The 17,753-nt window shown below is 41.2% G+C and overlaps 2 protein-coding genes across 3 annotated transcripts; one reads left to right on the top strand and one right to left on the bottom strand.

The window, feature by feature from the left end:
• The first annotated feature begins 2,424 nt into the window (after positions 1–2,424).
• Positions 2,425–5,556, top strand: LOC115354601 (uncharacterized). Its single transcript, XM_030045015.1, has 5 exons — positions 2,425–2,616; positions 2,751–3,047; positions 4,991–5,137; positions 5,253–5,280; positions 5,414–5,556. The coding sequence occupies exons 1-5, from the start codon at positions 2,556–2,558 to the stop codon at positions 5,535–5,537; spliced, it is 657 nt and encodes a 218-aa protein (XP_029900875.1). The 5' UTR covers positions 2,425–2,555; the 3' UTR covers positions 5,538–5,556.
• Positions 5,557–6,789: 1,233 nt separating this feature from the next.
• Positions 6,790–13,454, bottom strand: ptafr (platelet-activating factor receptor). 2 transcript variants are annotated; one of them, XM_030044625.1, is made up of 3 exons: positions 13,391–13,454; positions 10,559–10,700; positions 6,790–8,496 (listed from the first exon to the last, which is right to left on the bottom strand). In XM_030044625.1, the coding sequence occupies exon 3, from the start codon at positions 8,488–8,490 to the stop codon at positions 7,345–7,347; it is 1,146 nt and encodes a 381-aa protein (XP_029900485.1). In that variant the 5' UTR covers positions 8,491–8,496; positions 10,559–10,700; positions 13,391–13,454; the 3' UTR covers positions 6,790–7,344. The 2 variants fall into 2 exon arrangements, with proteins under 2 accessions (XP_029900485.1, XP_029900486.1); XM_030044626.1 differs by lacking the exon at positions 13,391–13,454 and having other exon boundaries at positions 10,559–10,766.
• Positions 13,455–17,753: the final 4,299 nt, after the last annotated feature.

Raw genomic sequence — 17,753 nt, 5'->3', positions numbered from 1 at the left:
ACATCAGCTGTGACGGGACAGTTGATATGGAGATATATGTATGTGCTGATTGTGATCGTAGCATTGAATAGTGTTTTTTTCGGTATTTATTGCATCGTTCATGTGCCTGACATCCCGGAAGCCTGCCTGTGAGGTTTTGGTGACGTGTGCGCACTGCTCGCCGGTCTCCGCTCCGCGCCGGTCTCCTGGGCTCCGCTCCGCCTGCGGCAGTAGACCTCCTTGTCAGCTGTGTAAACTTTCATTACGCCTTCGCGCAGCGCATTTTAAAGGCGAGGACAGGGGCTCATTTGATTGGTTAAATGTGAATCGGCTGTGTCAAACCCACTCCACGCCTTCTCTCCTCCCTTGTGCCGGTAGGAGGGACGGCGGAGTACTTGCGCCACCGAGAACGTGCCAAACTTGGAAAATCCGCCTGGCCACACCCAGTTGGCGAAGCGCATCTGCGCTACGCCCCCGCCTCGCCTGGTCTGCGAAACTAGGGGCCCTATCTTGCGCCAGACTCCCTAAACCCGCTATTTGCGGATTTAGGATTTAGGAAGAGGCGTTCCCCCGTAAAAGTTGCTATCTTGTGCACCTCCCGCTACCCGCAAAACACCTCCGCTACCCGCTATATTATGAATAGGCGTGTTTTGGGCATTACGCCAGTTAAACCAATCAGTGTGCCAGGTGCCATTGCCTTTAAGGGCAGGCTGCGCTATCCTAAATCCTAAATCCTAAACCCGCGATGGAGAGAGGGAGGTAGGGCTTCTACTGAGGCTAAAGCAAGTTGGCTTTATATATACCGTATATATATACATATGATATATTATATCATAGGCGAGTTAATTCGGGAGGTGGAGCCACATGTGTCCAAGTGGACGTGTCACAAGGTTGTACTGATTGAGTAAAATCCCCGGGCCACACCACACACACACAAGAGGCAGAGGTGGAACTATGTGTAAACTAATTTATTGACAAGGTAGATTGGGCAAATAAAATATTAAAAATAAAAATATAGCACAGCTGCTGGCTTATGATAAAACAATAAAACGTGCTGGCGTAAGTGTCCAATTAAAACAGTCTTTCCTCTAAACAGTCTATATGAGTAATATACTCAGTCCATTCCGGCGGCGTCCCGGTATCAGTCCGACCGTGTGCGTGGTGAGGCTCCGTCGGGGCGCGCATTGAAGCCGCCTGGGCGCTCTCCTAACAGCCCAAACTTTAGGGATAGCGGATAGCGGGTGGTCAGGACCACCCGCTATCCGCTATCCGCTATCCCTAAAGTGTGTGCGCAAGATAGCAACCTTAGGGATAGCGCATGAAACACGCCCACGAACACACCTCCAGGCGCAAATGACGGAGTCGGCATAAGGACAGCGGGTAGCGGGTGGCGCAAGATACCGTTTAGGGATAGCGGAAGCTCCTAAATCCGCAATTTGCGGGTAGCGGGTAGTGGCAGCGGATAGCGGGTGGCACAAGATAGGGCCCTAGAGCCCTATGTCTCAACAACTTCGTGATAAAGTCAAAGAAAAAGAAAAAAAATGAAAAAAGGGTTAATCAGCAATGGGCATTTTCATTTGAACAATGGAAATACATTACAGAGAAAAGAGCCAAGTTTATACAATAGTTGTTGTTTGTTTGTTTGTAAAAGATCTATACATTTGACCATAGAAGGGTATTTAACATAATACTTAGGCAGGAATATTTTTCTGCAAGAGGAAATGGTTGGATGTTTACATTCAAAAAGTAAATGGAATTCATCTCCTAGAAGGTCCCCTGTACACAAATTGCAGAACCGCCTGTTTCTCTCTATACCTTTATACCTCCCAATTACCTTTGGTATTCTGTTGTTTGAGAGTCTGAGGTTACAAATAGCTTGCCGGAGCTTCACATTCTCAATAAATAAATATTACAATAACAAGTGAAACTATTAAATATTGTTTTTTGCCCCATAAGAATTGCTCACTGGTGGAAATATCATAAGTTTGTGTCATTGCTTATTGATTATTAACACTTGAAGGGGAAGCTGACACTTCCTACCCACTCAGGTTCCCGCTCTCCCACTTCCTCCGTGTTTTGACGCACAAGTTGCATTTTTGTACCTGTTAGACGGTGACATTTACTCCGTAGCCCTCACCAAACATGCTGCTTTGGTCTTTTCTCCTGTTCTCTTTGTATGAGAGGTCAGGTAAGGACATTTCTTTTTCACAAATGTAGCAACAGAGTATAGGGTAAAGATCTGAAATGTAGAAATAGCATCTTGCCAGTTTTGCATCCTTGAAAAAGGTGTTGTATGAATTGAAATGATTTATTCTTTGTGGTAAAACTCAGATTGTTCTGCTTTTACAGATTGCCAAACTGTCTGGCCCTTTACATCCGTCATGCCCACCACTAACCCTGTTCTGCAGATTTCTGGACATTCGGTGCTTGTAGCTGGTGAGATTACTGATTTGCAGTGTTTTGGCCATCCTGGCGTTGCTTGGTACCATTTGGACCAGGCAACAGGCAGATACCAGTTAGTAAAACAAAGCAATCAGCTAAATCTCAATGTCACTGTTAAGGACTCAGGAGAATACATGTGTTGCGATCAGCCTGAAAAAACAAACTACAGTGTTTCTATTTGGCTGACTGTAGTGGGTAAGTGGTTGTTATTCCTCAGCCCAATCCTATCAAATGAAATAAACTTGTGTTATCTTTCCAAACAGAATGTAATTATTTAATCGCTATTCTTCCTTTCCTCCTACCATCATCGTCTCCTTCTTTTTTCCCAGAGAGGCTATCTGCTCTACAGGTGGTGGCCATACCAGGGTACCCAGTCGTGGTGGAAGGTCAAGGAGTCACCATGCATTGCATTGCCTCCACCTGGCCTGCATTGGTCGTTTGGTCCTGGGAAAGACTGGACAAACAAGGGAAATGGCAAAAAGTGGGCACAAGTAGGGATCTGATCCTCACCAAGGCAGAGGAAAGCGGGCGGTACCGCTGCCATGCTAAGAGTTTGGAACATAGGATTCTGCAAAATGAGCTGAGCCCTAACCACACGGTCTATATCATCTCCCTGCCTTTGACAGGTTGGTGGTCTGTTTCCATCTGCTGCATAAAGGACTACATCCACTTAGAGTTAGACGCGTGCATCAGTCACCTTCCCCAATATCAGATGAGAGGACTGGCACCAAAATCATCTCTGTGACTCTGCTGAAGCTAAAATATCAGCATCGCCTTAACATAATATTAGCTATAACACTTTATCCCGATGGCAACTGCTGCTAACAACGGTGTCAGGTTGAAATATTCAAGCTCTCATGCTCACTACACGCAAGTCTGTGCATTTTTACATTATTTGGTATGACTTGTTGCAGAGTTTATATTGAAAATCTATTTATAGGACCCAAATCATTTTCCTGCCAGAATTTCTGAATGTTTTTTTTTTGTTTGTTTGTTTGTTTTATCATTGTTCACTTGCAAAAACAAATCAGGCTATTAGGCAAATACAGTGATAACCTGGCAGGTGTGGTATTCATTTCTCTATTGACCTTATTACCTCAAAACAGAGCTTTTCATGTGTCACTGCACTGTTGCAAACTTGGTTGTTAATGTTCTTACAACATACAGTGTTATTTAAATAGATTTTTTTTTTAATATAGCTATTATAATTTGATGGAAGATTTGTTTGTATGTGTTTTATATTTTTGTATTTCTGTATAGGATCCACTCAAAAATGAGATTCAGGTTAATCATATGGCATATGTGGTATGACATAGTCGTTATCACTACTTAAAATGACTGCACCACTTTGAGACTGCCTTGGAAACTGAATGATATCGTGCACAAGTCAGGAGATGGCCATCACTTTTTCTTCATGGGAATAAAAACAGCATTAGCCCAGCCATCAGGAAAACCTGGAACCAGATTTCGGCTCTACTTTTTCATGATGTAGTCACCTCACCTCTCCTGGCATGTATTACTACATCTGATGCTGATGCTCCTGCCTTCTTTTGCTCTGTCAGAGTAGAGCAGCGTACCATTCAAATGTTAGGCGACTGATGGCTCACTATATTGGCACCTTTTTAAATAAAAACTTTAAAATAATATATGAAACGCCACTGCAACACATTTAGCTATTGTTACAGTCAATCAAACAATAAATAGCTACATAATATTCCTTCACTGTTTTTGTCATGTTAGCTACTTTAGGCAAATTCGCTTTATTGCTTACACTGGATTTAAAAGGAGACAGAATGTCTAGTTTCCTCTGTCTCAACATTTTCAGAACGCAACTTAAATTGCAACTACGTGGCTCAAATTAATCTGTTTTCATTTTTCATTTAGATTTTGTGTTTTTATGTTTTGAAGTGCTGTGATAAGCTCCAGTAAGCGTTGGTGTTTATTTCTAATGTAATCATGAAGTATTCATAACCAACAGTATTGCTCCTTTTTTAATTGAAGGGGATAAAACTAACTGGAAAATACAAGCTTTCAGATTCACTTCACAAATTCCATTCCACTCAAATGACACTGCTGTTTAGGGGATTAATAAAGTAAATAAAATATAGTCTTTGAAGGCACTGTTGCAGAAGCCCTTTTGTGGTAAGACTTGAGAAACTTTTTTTCCCCCACAGGAAGCAAACCGCCAGCCAGCTAAAGGTCTTTGCGCTACTCACTTCACAATGAAGACTGAACTTTTGTTGCAGAAGTTAGACATTTACGATGCAGAGAAAGAAAACCACTTTAAATTATTAAACAGTTTATCTTCACACTTTTAAGATGAGGCTGCATAACTGAGGCACTTGAACAAATGGAAAGAGCTATCTGCCAGAGAAACAAAAATGATTTTTATATCAGTTCTGTTACTGGCTAAGGTGACCAGTGGACCAAACTCTACAAAGCTGGTGTAATCCTTTAAGGCACAATATCACGCTATATGATTATATTCTCAATTGTTTGTGATTCTGCTGTGACCTGCTAGAGACAAAAGCATTTTTGATCATTTTGTCCCTTTCTCTACTTGCTGCAGTTGGCGAGAAGTTAGGCATAGCCGGCTTCTGTCTTTTGCTCGTGGCCTTGATCATTCTCTTCCTCATTCTGTTTTGGCTGGTAAGGCAGAGAGCCAATGAGACGGCAGCTCTACAGGCGCTGAGCACTGCCAATACCTTGGCTAAAGGTAAAGAGCACAAATCACATTTTCCATTTGTCATAAGATGGGTTTTCATAAAGGACACATGATGTGCAGGTAATGGTTTTTGATGTGCCATTACGCTTTGTGTTTTAATTCAAAGGTTTTGCTGGACCTGGAAAGGCACCAAAGTAAGTTTTTGAGGAAAAAAACAATAGACAGAGACAGTCACCAATGTTTTGTATATTGTATATTTATATTGGTGTTTGCATTTTATGTTCTTTTTATGTTCTGTTTTTGTTCTTATTATTATTCATACACTAGTGGGAATCAAACGAGTGATTGTGAAGGAGAGATGTACATGAATTACCAACCAACCGACCAAGCCTACACTGACCTGGACCCTGCCTACATGACGGGGGATGAGGTGTATTCAAGCCTTTCCTGAAGAGCCTGGCAAGGTGGAGACACGCTAAAAAAAAAAAATTAAATAAAATTAAAAAAAAAAAAAAGAATGAGAGAAAGGAAACGAGATAAACAAAAAAAGACAAAATAAAAAAGACAAAAGAACATTTTGCTCACCAGTAGATTTTTGATTTTTGGTCAGATCAGGTATCAGATATCATCTTAGATCAGATATGTCTATATGAAGAGTAACAGAAATTTGTATTGTACAATCTAAAACCCTGCCATCTGGAATTCTAGGCAGGATAACATCAAGTATAACACAACTAATTATACAACTGCAGGTCTGATCGCCACATGTCATGTAGCACATCCCTCTCTGTGTTTCCGTGCGTATACATGTTAATGAAAACTGATTTGTATTGTGCTGTATCTTTCTGTGTCTCATCGTCACAAGCACAAACAGGTATCTGTTTGTGCTTGTGACCGCAAAAATGCTTGTGTTCACTCTCTCTCTCTCTCTCTCTCAGTCTTTCCATGTCTGTAAGTGTGGGAGAGTTATTTTAATCAACGTTTATCCTCACAAAAGCATCAAATTAAACAAATTACTTTAATGAAGAGACCATATGTGGCACATTGTTCTTCTGTAAATGTTAAAAGGCAGATTCTCACTGTCAAATGCTTTCACAGTGTGGGTTTATCAAAGTTAGTATGTGCACAATAAAGCAAGTAGTCCCACAATAGATGATGTACATCACATCACACAAATTCCACTATTTGAATACAGTGCAGAATAAGCAGGGGATGAGCATAAGCATCAACATTAAAAAAGAGAAAGACAAGGCTGATGGCAGGTAGGCCTAGACATAAAAGATTGAATCATAATTGTTTTTCATTCACATGAAAGACTCATAAACTAACCTGATATTTGGGGGTTTTTTTTAATGTCAGAAAGAGAAGAAATTTCACAATAGTGGACTGAACAGGGGAAATAAGGCCTGAACCTTATGACTTATGTTCCACAGCACTGGTTAAAACTCAGCCAAAAAGATGTGACTTGGTGGTTGGAAAAAAACAGCCATATTATCACACATATTATCTCAGAAGGTAGGGATTCTGCTGAATAGGACTTTGTATATATTAATCCTACTATGTAATCTAGTCAGTAAAATATGATATATTGGAATACAATGACTATACTCAAAAAATATCCTAAAAAAAAAAAAAAAGAAAATAGAAAAAAAAAAATAATATAAATAAATAACCACAAAGGGCATGCTCTCTATCTGTGTACACCCTTGAGTAGTCGTTGGCACTATTTTGGCAAGGGTCACAGAAATATTTGGTTTTGTACTTCCACATGCAAAACTTCTGCTTTTCAACTTGTACTTCACACAGGAAGAACAAGAGGGCATGGCGCAATTAAAACCACAGCTCTGACTCAAAGACGAAGTGTGATGATGGGTAGCATGTGAAGAAAAACAGTTTATTTAAAAGGCATTCAGTATTCAAGTTATCGAGGAATCAACACCAAGTTACAGCTGAAAAACAACAAACAACAACATAATAAGAGCGTAGACTGGACAGTATTTAAATATCTTAGCTGATGTGTCCCGGGAGTGTGGTTTGGAATAATTAAATGCCATGCTTTTGTATTAGCAATGCTAGAATGCGACCTCCATCCCTGGTCTTACATCTTGCTACTGTGGCCTTTTGCAGCTCCAGAGGTGCAAGTAAATACTTTTCAGTTCTGTAATCCTCAAGCAGCAACCAAATGAGAGAAGCGAGGTAGAGCCTTTTATATACAAGAACATTTTTTGAATAAAAATGGCAAAAAATATTACATGTTTTCAGATCCTCACGTTTTCACCTTCCCTCCTGCTATCCAGAGATATCTGAGAGGTGGCCGTCTGCGAGCACGCGTCTCCCTTTGCTATCTTTTTCACGTGGGATGTGATGAACTTCCGAAACTTCCTTGTGGCAAAATAATAAACTACAGGATCCAAAATGCAGTTGAGGCCCATAAGAAGCAGGGTGATCTGATGCGCATCGTTGAGGGCCTGGCGAGTCTCCAAGGTCCAGTCCGTGCTGCCCCAGCCCTCTTTGATCTCCAATACTGCAAGTGTCCAGAGGCCTTGGATTATATGGTGGGGTAGGAAACATAAGACAAACACTCCCACCACTGCGCACAACATCCGGAGAGCCCTCCGTTTCACCCCTCTGGGCTTCTTGATTGTAGACTGCTTGCTGCTATTGCTCCTGTTGGATAAAATCGTTGCAGATCTAAATCCTGACTGAGTCGGAGACTGAGCCATCAACGCAAGAGCAGTGAGGAGGTTACAAACCACGACAAGGATAAAGACTATAAAAAACACTGCAATGATTGTGAAATGGATGGCCGCCACAACTCGCTTCTCCCCATCGCCTTCCCTGTGGTACCCTTCAAAACAGCGCGTCACGTTCTTCTCATCAACATTGATCCCCGGCGATATTAGAGATGGAATTGACATCGCTACGGTCAGCGCCCAGATGGTGATGGTCACTGCGATCCCACGACACCTGTGGTCAGAGGAGGCTGCATTCAGAGGCTGTGTGACTGCCCAGTAGCGGTTGATACTGATGGCCCCCAGGAAGAGGACGGAGCAGTAGGTGTTGATGAAGAACATCGAGCCGGTCAGTCGGCACAGGACATCTGAGTACACCCAGTCACCCCATCGTCTGTAATAGCCAATCCAGAAGGGAAGGGCACACACAAACAGGAGATCGGCTACAGTCAAGTTGGTCATGTAGATGCGGATTTCACCCATGGCCTTGGCTTCGCGGAGATGGCGCAGGACAAAGAGCACATAGCAGTTTGCACAGAAACCCAGGATGAAGATGATGCTATAGAAAGCAGGGAAGAGCTTATAACGAAACTCAGAGTCCAGGAAGGTGGAGTTGGTGGCAGCTGGTGTCATCACTGCGGCCTCAGTGGACTCAGCAGGTGAAGTCAGCATCTCTGTCTGGAGGAGGAAGAAAATAAACACCAATGTAATGTCACATCTCAGTGCAAAGTATTCTGGCGAAGTCAAATCAAACTATGTCAAGTTTGCGTAGTATCTATTCACAGCTTCAAAGGGCTTCACAGCAACAACGATTAACAATAAATTTTAAAAAAGACTCCCCTGAATCTTAGACCCTCAGTGAGAACAAGGAAGAACATCCATAAAACATCTCTGGGGGGGAAAAAATGAAGAAACCTTGAGAAGCACCTCAAAGAAACAGATCCTCCATGAAGGATGGTGGGCAATGGGTGTGGAAAGTAGGTAGACCAAGATTAAATATGTACAATAAAATTGATCCCAAAACATGCATGGAATAAATATCTGGATCTGGCGTGGTGCATCAACGCCAACTCCAGCATTCTGGACTGCTGGAGCGGAGTGGGCTGTGCCATTTTATGGTGTGGCATCAATCCAATAATCCTGCACACACTTTAAAAAAAAATACTGAATCATCTCTGCTGTACTGAATATGAATAATGGCCTTTATCCCATGAGACATTTGCTTCTCAGTGGGATCTATCTCTTCCAGGATGATAACACCGCAAGTCGACATGGCACAAGAAGTATTGCAATGACGATGGCCAGAGGCAAAGGCTTTTTCAGTCGTCAATAGGAGCCACTGGAGTGGAGCCCGAGACCATTACCACTAACATCATAAAGATGAAGAGCACAGATGATCCATCAGAATTAATACTAAAAGTGATGAGCACTGATATTAACCCTGACCTCTTTGACCTGATATGACTGGAATAAAAGCCGTGCCAGGAAAATCAATCAAAATCAAACTAAATGTGAGCGGCATAATTTTCACAATTACCTTTGGGCTTATGAGGCAAATAAGTTACTTTGACTTGACTTATTTTTTACCCTTTCTTACATCACTTACAATCCCTGAGGTGACTATTACTTGGCCCATATCTAGATGGGCATCATTTCAAAATCAAAACAGAAACTAACTGGCTTGAAGCAAAGGTCACCATGATCTTAAGTGCGTATTTGTGCCTATAATAATGTCATCTGAACAGCATGCATTGTAGATGCAAATATCAAAACCAAAACTACAAAGACAGGGAGGACTGTTCCTGCAAGTGTCCAAGCTGTAAACCCGTTTCCCAACCTTGGTTTCATCACATGTTCAAACCTAGTTTGAACAGTTGCGGCTGTGTGTCTAAAACTCAGAACACGATGTGACGGACAAAATATGTCAATATGTCTCCTCTCATTACTGAATCACTATTCATTCTGAAAGGCTGATCATTTGCTATCTGTAATGGATACGATTTAAAATGTAGTGAACTACATTACTCAAGGAAAATTGTACTTAAGCAAAAGTAAAAGACCTTGAAAAATACTTAAAAAGCACAAGTACACAAAAAGCTCTTCAATTACAGTAATGAGAGGAGATGTAATTAGTCACTTCCACCTCCGTCTGCGATGAGCGAATGTGTAAACAAAACTCTCAGTGTCAGAGCTCTGCACTCTGTGCTAATGCGCCCACAGGTGATATGTTAAAGGTGACATGCTGTCAAATTAAACATAACAACTTGTGATGGTGAGTTCATTTGCCTGTTGGGAGCCAGGCAAGCAGTTAGAGGACTATTTTTGAGTCAGTTACACTTAACCCAGTCCTTTACATGGCTTTTTAAAATCAAAGACAGTCGTACCTCACTCGATTACGTATTAATGCTGTGGAATGTTACTTTGGGTAACTTTGTTGCCCCTGTTGAGAAATCTGGAGTGCAGCAACCCATGTTCACAACAGACGAAGTAACAGAAACATATGAGACACAATGTCTGTTTATTATGCTGGTATAGCCACTTGCTGTTAACACACTGACACACTCAAATTATTTTCATTCACTTTTGTATTGCTCTGCCTCCATCTGATACAATATAAATTAAATGCACAGTTCATGCCACTTTACAGACTGCAGTGTAATCCAACAAGCAGTCTCACACTCATCTCCCACAGTGAAACCAATGGACTGCAATAGCCTACCGTGAGGGGAAAATAACTTACTATGATGTATGATCTGGGGAAGTTTCCTCCTTTTATAATTATCCTGCAGAAATCCTCAGGATCTTCTGTGGCACCTCAAGTGACTTCCAACCAGAATGTCTGCTCAGGATTTGCCCAGATACCACAGTCAAATGGCGTATACCTGGGAAATAAAGACATGTTGGAGCCTGTTCGTTTGTCTCAATCATGCAAAAATGAAAGGACAACAAAAGGCGGCAAGGCCAAGAAAAGCAGAAATCTCATATACCAATCTTGTACTTATAAATTCCTTCGGAAAATGCTCCTTAGAGCAACATCCTTTCATCACATTAAGACAACATGCATTTGTGCTATACACAGAATATGTTAAAGATAATGCATCTCCACATAAAATCTTACTCTTCACAAATAATGACATTTTTAACATGTTACCTTTATAAAGCCATTAGTAGCTTTGCTTTGTTGCTTGCCTTTAAGAGTAACTAGTCATGTAAAAGTTACCTGTTATTAAAAGTGATTCATTTGATTAGTGTATTTTCTCATTAAACACTTTCAAAAATATGAATATTGGATTATTGGCATACTAGATTAGAGGAACTGAAAAACTCATGCATTATGATACTAGTTACCCAAAGTAGTCTGAGTACTTAAGCTCATAGCAAAAACAGCTCTTACTCTAACACTTGCTCTATTTTTTTCTTTATACTGATCTCTAATTAATGATTGCCAAGACTGCCTCATCAAGTCAAAACCAGTGACACTTGTAGTAACCCTCAGTCATTTTGATTTGTAGGAGAATAGCCTCTGATTCCTTATTCCTTAAAATGTAAAACTGCTCTTTTTCTGATTGCACTTTGAAATTGCAGTGATGAACAGTTAGAAATACATTACAGTCATATAACACGTAGCTGACTTTGGACCTTTTCATGCTAATAAAGACCTTTAAATCGAACTTGTGCGCCCTTCCATGGGTGCCCATGTTCCTCTGAGATTAATTAAGAGGGTCATCTTTTGTTCAACATGGTGTTCTGAAATGGCGGGGTAATTAATATTTTTCATGAGTATTTCATAGCCTTATACCAATGCACAAGGCATACAGTATATCATTGGATGTCAGCTATTGTATCAGCAGCACATAACTTAGTTTGCTTGCTGGCTAGAGACTGTTTTCATAAGACACAGTTTGAAGATGTGCTGTTTTAAAGTTGACTGGTGGTGACATCGCTTGACTTGTGGCACCGTTTTCATCGGTATACATCAGCACATAATAACAATACAGATGACAAAGCTTGTATATTCAAAATGCTAGAAAGAGATTTTTAGATGAGCATCAAAGCATTGCATTCAAATGTAGGATTTTGTATCATTCGCGTCCATCTAGCATCCTTAAAAGGAGATATGATATTGGCATGAGTATTGAATGGATAATTCTCCAGGTGCCACCCATGCATTGTGCAGACATGGTGGATGCAGGTTTTCATAGCAGGCATGGAATATACTGTGTCAGTAGCATGCAACAGACTGGCTCTTGCACGGGTACAACAGGTACAAAATAAGAGCAACATGTATGTGAACTGCAATGCAAGAGCATGACTAATAAATTTATATGTTGTTCCTTTTTGGTCCTGTCAACCAGAAAGTGCAAGATTTTACTTCCACTTCAAATATACAACATACTAAATCAAAGCACAATGTTGTTGTTTTTGTTTTGTGTTCACTGTTCAGACTGGCTCAGCCTCAGTAGTGACATTACGGAGGCACTTGGGATAGAGTCTGATTAAAAACACTGGGTAAATTGTGGATCAAAAATTTGATCAAAACCTTGGGATTGGGAACTGGGATTCTATTCTATTCTATTGTACTCTGTTTCACCTGTGGTGATGCTGAATCATTCTTCAGTCTGATAAGCAGAGGGAAGGAGTGGCAGGGAGCTGAGGAATGACAGAAGAGAAGTGGGTAGAGGAAAGGGAGGGGTCGACCAAGTTATCTGTTGTTACTGAGACATTTCCGGTCATATGTCTTACATATAATGGCTGTGAGTGTGTGTGGGCGTGTTTACGTGCTATTTTGCTGGTCATAGAGTGTACTGGCATGGGTCCTGCTGTGACCCTCGATCCTGCTGTGCCACTCCGTTCTATTCTGTTCTGTTTTAGTTGTTTTAGTATGAGATATTTCAACGAGGAGTAAAGTTGTCCACTGTCTACTTGATGGGACATGAGATTAAAGGCCAGTGTGTATGAATACAGTATTAGTAATGACCTTGCATAGCTGTTATCACACATGCTGATCTAAAGCGCATCTGTGCATGAGTCTGCCTATTGTATGCGACTGATACAGTTTCATGTCTCATTTGAGAAGAGTGACTCGTCATGATAATCTTTAAAGAAGTAGATGGATTGATGCAATGTACCCTCATTTAAATCCTCACTTCCTTCTGTGTTTTGCTTGCACAACCAACATGGGTAATCACTTCTTCGTCAAAGACTGATTCTCAAATAATTCATTAATTAATGCTTCTCATTTAGAGAAACAACAACAAAAAATAATTGTTGCCAGCTTTATTTAGGTTATTTTCTTTTTTTTAAGTTTTTCACAGTTGAATGGTTGAACTGTAGATTGATAACACATACAAAAACAAACATCACTCAGGGCATATATATCTATATCTATAGATCTATGTATTAATCTATCTATCTATCTATCTATCTATCTATCTATCTATCTATCTATCTCTACCCACACAAATAGATAGATAGATAGATAGATAGATAGATAGATAGATAGATAGATAGATAAAAGAAGTACATCAAACTTAATAGGCAACACCAGTAGGCTACAGTAGAGGCTACTTACCAAATTGTCTCGCAGGCTTCTTCTCTCCTACTAATCTCCAAAGTGGTTGTAAGGAGAAGTTTAATGCAACACACACTGTGTGTTGGATGCGCGACTGTGTGTGTGTACGTGTGTGTGTGCGTGTGTGTGTGTGTGTGTGTGCCTGCTTAAGTGTCAGTCTGAAGGAGGTGTGAACCTGTTGCAGACGGGAGGGGAAACCCGCTGTGGCTCAATCCACCTCCTCTGCCCCGTCCTCCCCCGCCTTCCCGACGTCAGGTGGTGCTGGTAAAGCAAAGGTTCTCCCACATCGGAGCAATTTCGGACTTTTACTCGCTTTTTCATTTCCATATTCACAGATTTATATGTAGGCTATTCGCATATTGCACTGTAACAGGCTATACTCGCAAAACAGTTTGATACCATGCCCATAAACCATACCCACGCTTCACAGAAACTTAGCCACACATAAAAACATATTTTTTCCCCGGTGTGACCTGCTTGAGTTACGATAGGGCTAAACTGCAGGTTAAATACATAAATTCATAAACAAACAAACAAACTATGGTCATGTCGTAAGGACAACCAGCGCCCTGCTGTGAGCAAAAATCAGCCAGGCTTTCGGGAAATCATCAGTTTATCTTTTTTTGTGTGTGTGAATTTAAATCGTGTATGTTAAGGTTGATGTATGAAATATTAGTCACTGAAAATTATTTTTGTAATACCATACGAGATGTTTTACCATAAAGCACCATATGGTCACTGTAAATCAGTATCACAGAGTACAGACACGCTGTGAGTCCCTGCCGGAATATTAATATTATGGGAATATTGGATTAATTACAACACCTGCTGGCAGCCAAATATAGGACTAAGCCACTAGTTTGATTGAAGAAAAAAAAAAAAAGATCAGGCTTTTTTTTTTTTTTTTTTTTTTTTTTTTTTTAATTTTCATTCTGCCGTGTGTGTGTCCATCATAAACAGCCTATTATTGCTGTGTAGGCAGTCAGTTGTCTGATTAAACTAGTCTCTATGTCTCCTTGGTGAGTCATGATTGGGGCTATTAGTCCGAGTAATCATCTAATGTAAACACAGGTTTGATTAGTGTTTAATTTCATACAAACATCATCAGTTTGCCTTCATCACTCTTTATGCGGCCCATACATAACACAATTTCCATCAGCATTATCCAGACAAATTCCCAATGCATGTAACTGTGCCAGGCGATTTAAACGACTCTAATTCTGGCTCATGTATCCTCAGCCACCTTGAGCTCAGCGCACAGCCACGGGAAACAAGCTGTAGTAATGGACATTCACCACATGGGGGCAGAAGAGGTTAAGAAAAGGGCGAGGAGTGGTGGAGTATTTTTTTTTTATTTATTTATTTATTTTAACCCAGGTAAGCTGTGACACTGTGAACTGCATGAACCACCACTCTCATTTTCTGAACATGTAAGGCCGTTCAAAGCCATGCCAGCCCCCCTTCTGTGGTAAATGTTTAATTCCAACCCCTATGTACAAGCACACAACACCTCCTCCTCTCCCTGGTGCCACAGTATAATTCCTAGATTAAGGTTAACGAGCCTGCCCAACCTTACTGCTGTTATTATGGCTTGGCAGTGGAACAAGAGAACAGAGCTTTTGGTGGTTGTGCCCTAGCTGCCTGACATGCTGTGCCACTGGTGGGTATACAAGCTTACACTGTTAAAAAAAAGAGAGAGAGAGAGAGAGAGAGAGAGAGAAAGAGAGAGAGAGAGAGAGAGAGAGAGAGAGAGAGAAATCACAATGCATCTTGTTAGTTGTGGTTTGGGTGTGGATTTGGAAGATTCCACAGCTGGTAATTGAGATTTGTCTAGGCCACGAGATGGAGAAACGCTTGTGTGAGATGTGGTTTCGCCTATGTTGCAAAGCACAGCAGGGGATTAGTGTTATTATTAAATGCTGTTAAATTAATATTATCAAATTCGCATACAGACATTTCCTCGTGCAGCAGTAACAAGTGATACACTTTAAGGAGTCTTCTATAGGTTTGAAAGCTACCTCCAGCTCCTGCATGCCACCTCATTCCTCTTGTCAAATAAATTCCTTTATAAGGCTACGAAGTCTTGCCCATTTTGCTCAGGAAAAATACATTTAAAAAAAAAAAAAAAAAAAATCAGCCGCCCGTTCACATAGACGAGCCCTGATGTTCTGCGCTGCTGCACAGGTCAGTCCGAGGAATCCTCCGTCTCAACAGCCATTGGACAAGAGAACGCATGGGTATGCTTTTCGTCCAGGTGTGCCGAGCCACAGACAGGGGCTGCTGGCAGGAATTCAATAGCTTTTTTTCTTCTGTAAGGGGTAGAGTGCTATAGCGTTGGAGGAGCTGTATAGTCGGTCGGGTTGTGCATTCCACAGGGAGGAAGGGAGGGAGGGTGCCAGCTGTCTGGAGCGCCTCTTGTCCCATCAACACCTTTTCACAGTCGCTCCCTCATTTCACCTAGCTATGAACCACCTGAGAAGGGTATTTTATTTTATCTCTCCAGTTAGGCCCAGGCTGTAGGCACAGGCCACTTAAGAAGATAAAAAAAGAGGGGGAGGGTGAGATTTGATAAATAGGTAGCAGTTAGTGGTGCTTCTTACCTGGCAGAGGGCTCTGGGCAGGCCCGTCCCGGAGACTGCAGGTCTCTCTCAGGCAGATTTACTGCATGCCAGAGGCTGAGGTTTGAGGAATGTCCCCCTGCAGTGAGAAAGAGAGGGCTATGGGAGGGTGAGCTAGACAGGCCGAGGCATCTGTACCTAGAGACAGTATAGAACCTGACAGCAAGACAGGGAACTTATTATATCCATCCAGAAATGGATTTAGACCTCTCTGTCTCTCTCTTTTGTAAGCAGCAAGTTCAGTCTGTCTCCATTTAAGACAAAAAATTCAAAGCTCAGGGATGTTGGTAGTCTCCTGATGCTGATTTAATTGGAGAGGCGTCATGGCTTTAAGCACCCAATTCATCAGAATCAACATACAGTATGAGACTGTGTTGAAAGATGGACCTTTTGAACATGGTGCGTGCACAATATTAAGGGATTGCACTGAATGCTGCACACACAGAGTTACACAACGCTGTGAATGCTTGATAGCATGACCTAAGCGCATGTTTTCCCACATGGCAAGCTTCCCCATATTGTGATCCAGCAGGGCTACTGTGCAACATCTGTTTAAATACTGGGCATAAACTAGTCTGTGAGGACAGTGAGTTAAGCCCATTAATCCTTATCCTCGCTGTAAAAAGGGCATAAAACAGGAATGTTTCCCTATCAGCCATAACATGTGGCAAAACCCCCCTCTTTATTCTGTCTTTTATTTCTTACATGACCCTTCTATGGTCAAAAGATTATTTTCAGCTGACTTTTGCCCTGATTCTTTCCCTCCTGACTATTAGCTGCTTGTAATTCCAATGATCTGTGCAGGATTTAAGCTTATTTAACAGGCACAATCGGTAGATAAGAGGGTCAGCTATATATCTAAAATATAAACTACAAAATGTGAATTTCTGTGCTTTCTTGTAGAAAAATTGTTAATCAGTTAAATTGATAAATGGTTATTTGGCTCATCCACAGAGGACTGGTGGGGTTAACTGTCAGCATTGTTTTGTTTAGGGTTAATGCTGCTAGCTAGTGAAGGATGTTTGTGATTAGGAAGGATGTTGGCTTGTAACACCGCTCTTCCCGAATCAGCTTGTTTTTGTGCCTTTACAGTAATATAGGCGATTACCTTCCCCTGAAACCCGAGCCTTATGCCTTTGGATTGCAAGTCTGTATTATACATTTTCACTTTATTTCATTTGATGTATTAAGGCAAATTCCCAAAACGACAGGAACCTGTCTGTGCATGAGCCAAAACGTTCAAGATGGATGAAACACGAGAGTAACACATCCTCATAAAAAGAGGCATTTTCCATGCTTGTCTTAACTTCTGTGTCCTCTCGCTGTTTTTCCTCCTCTATTAGTCTTTTTTGTGCATCTATCCCTCATAGGAAAAAATTTTACTTATTGATAACCTTGCTCTGACAAGAGAGCAGACCAGTTCTTGAGGATATTGGATGTATAAACTTCTACTGGATGGCTGCTCAAGTTTCTCTACCAGACTGCCATTGTGTCTTAACATGCATATGGTATTTACATAAAAATACAGGAATAAATACAGTTTCATACTCAAATATCAAGTAACATGACATATACAATATAGCAAACACACATCCACATACACTTACACCTGCACTTGCCTTTCCTGCCATGGTGTTCAAGTGTCTGGGCATGCCTGGTTATGCCCAGCAGCTCCTGAAGGGATTTCATTTCTCTTTGATTATTTGGTATCTTTGGCCTTTTCCCCACCTGGAGAGAGCAACACC

The sequence above is a fragment of the Myripristis murdjan genome, chromosome 22 (assembly GCF_902150065.1).
Source record: "Myripristis murdjan chromosome 22, fMyrMur1.1, whole genome shotgun sequence".
Taxonomy (NCBI): Eukaryota; Metazoa; Chordata; class Actinopteri; order Holocentriformes; family Holocentridae; genus Myripristis; species Myripristis murdjan.
This window is presented reverse-complemented; position numbering and strand designations above follow the sequence as displayed.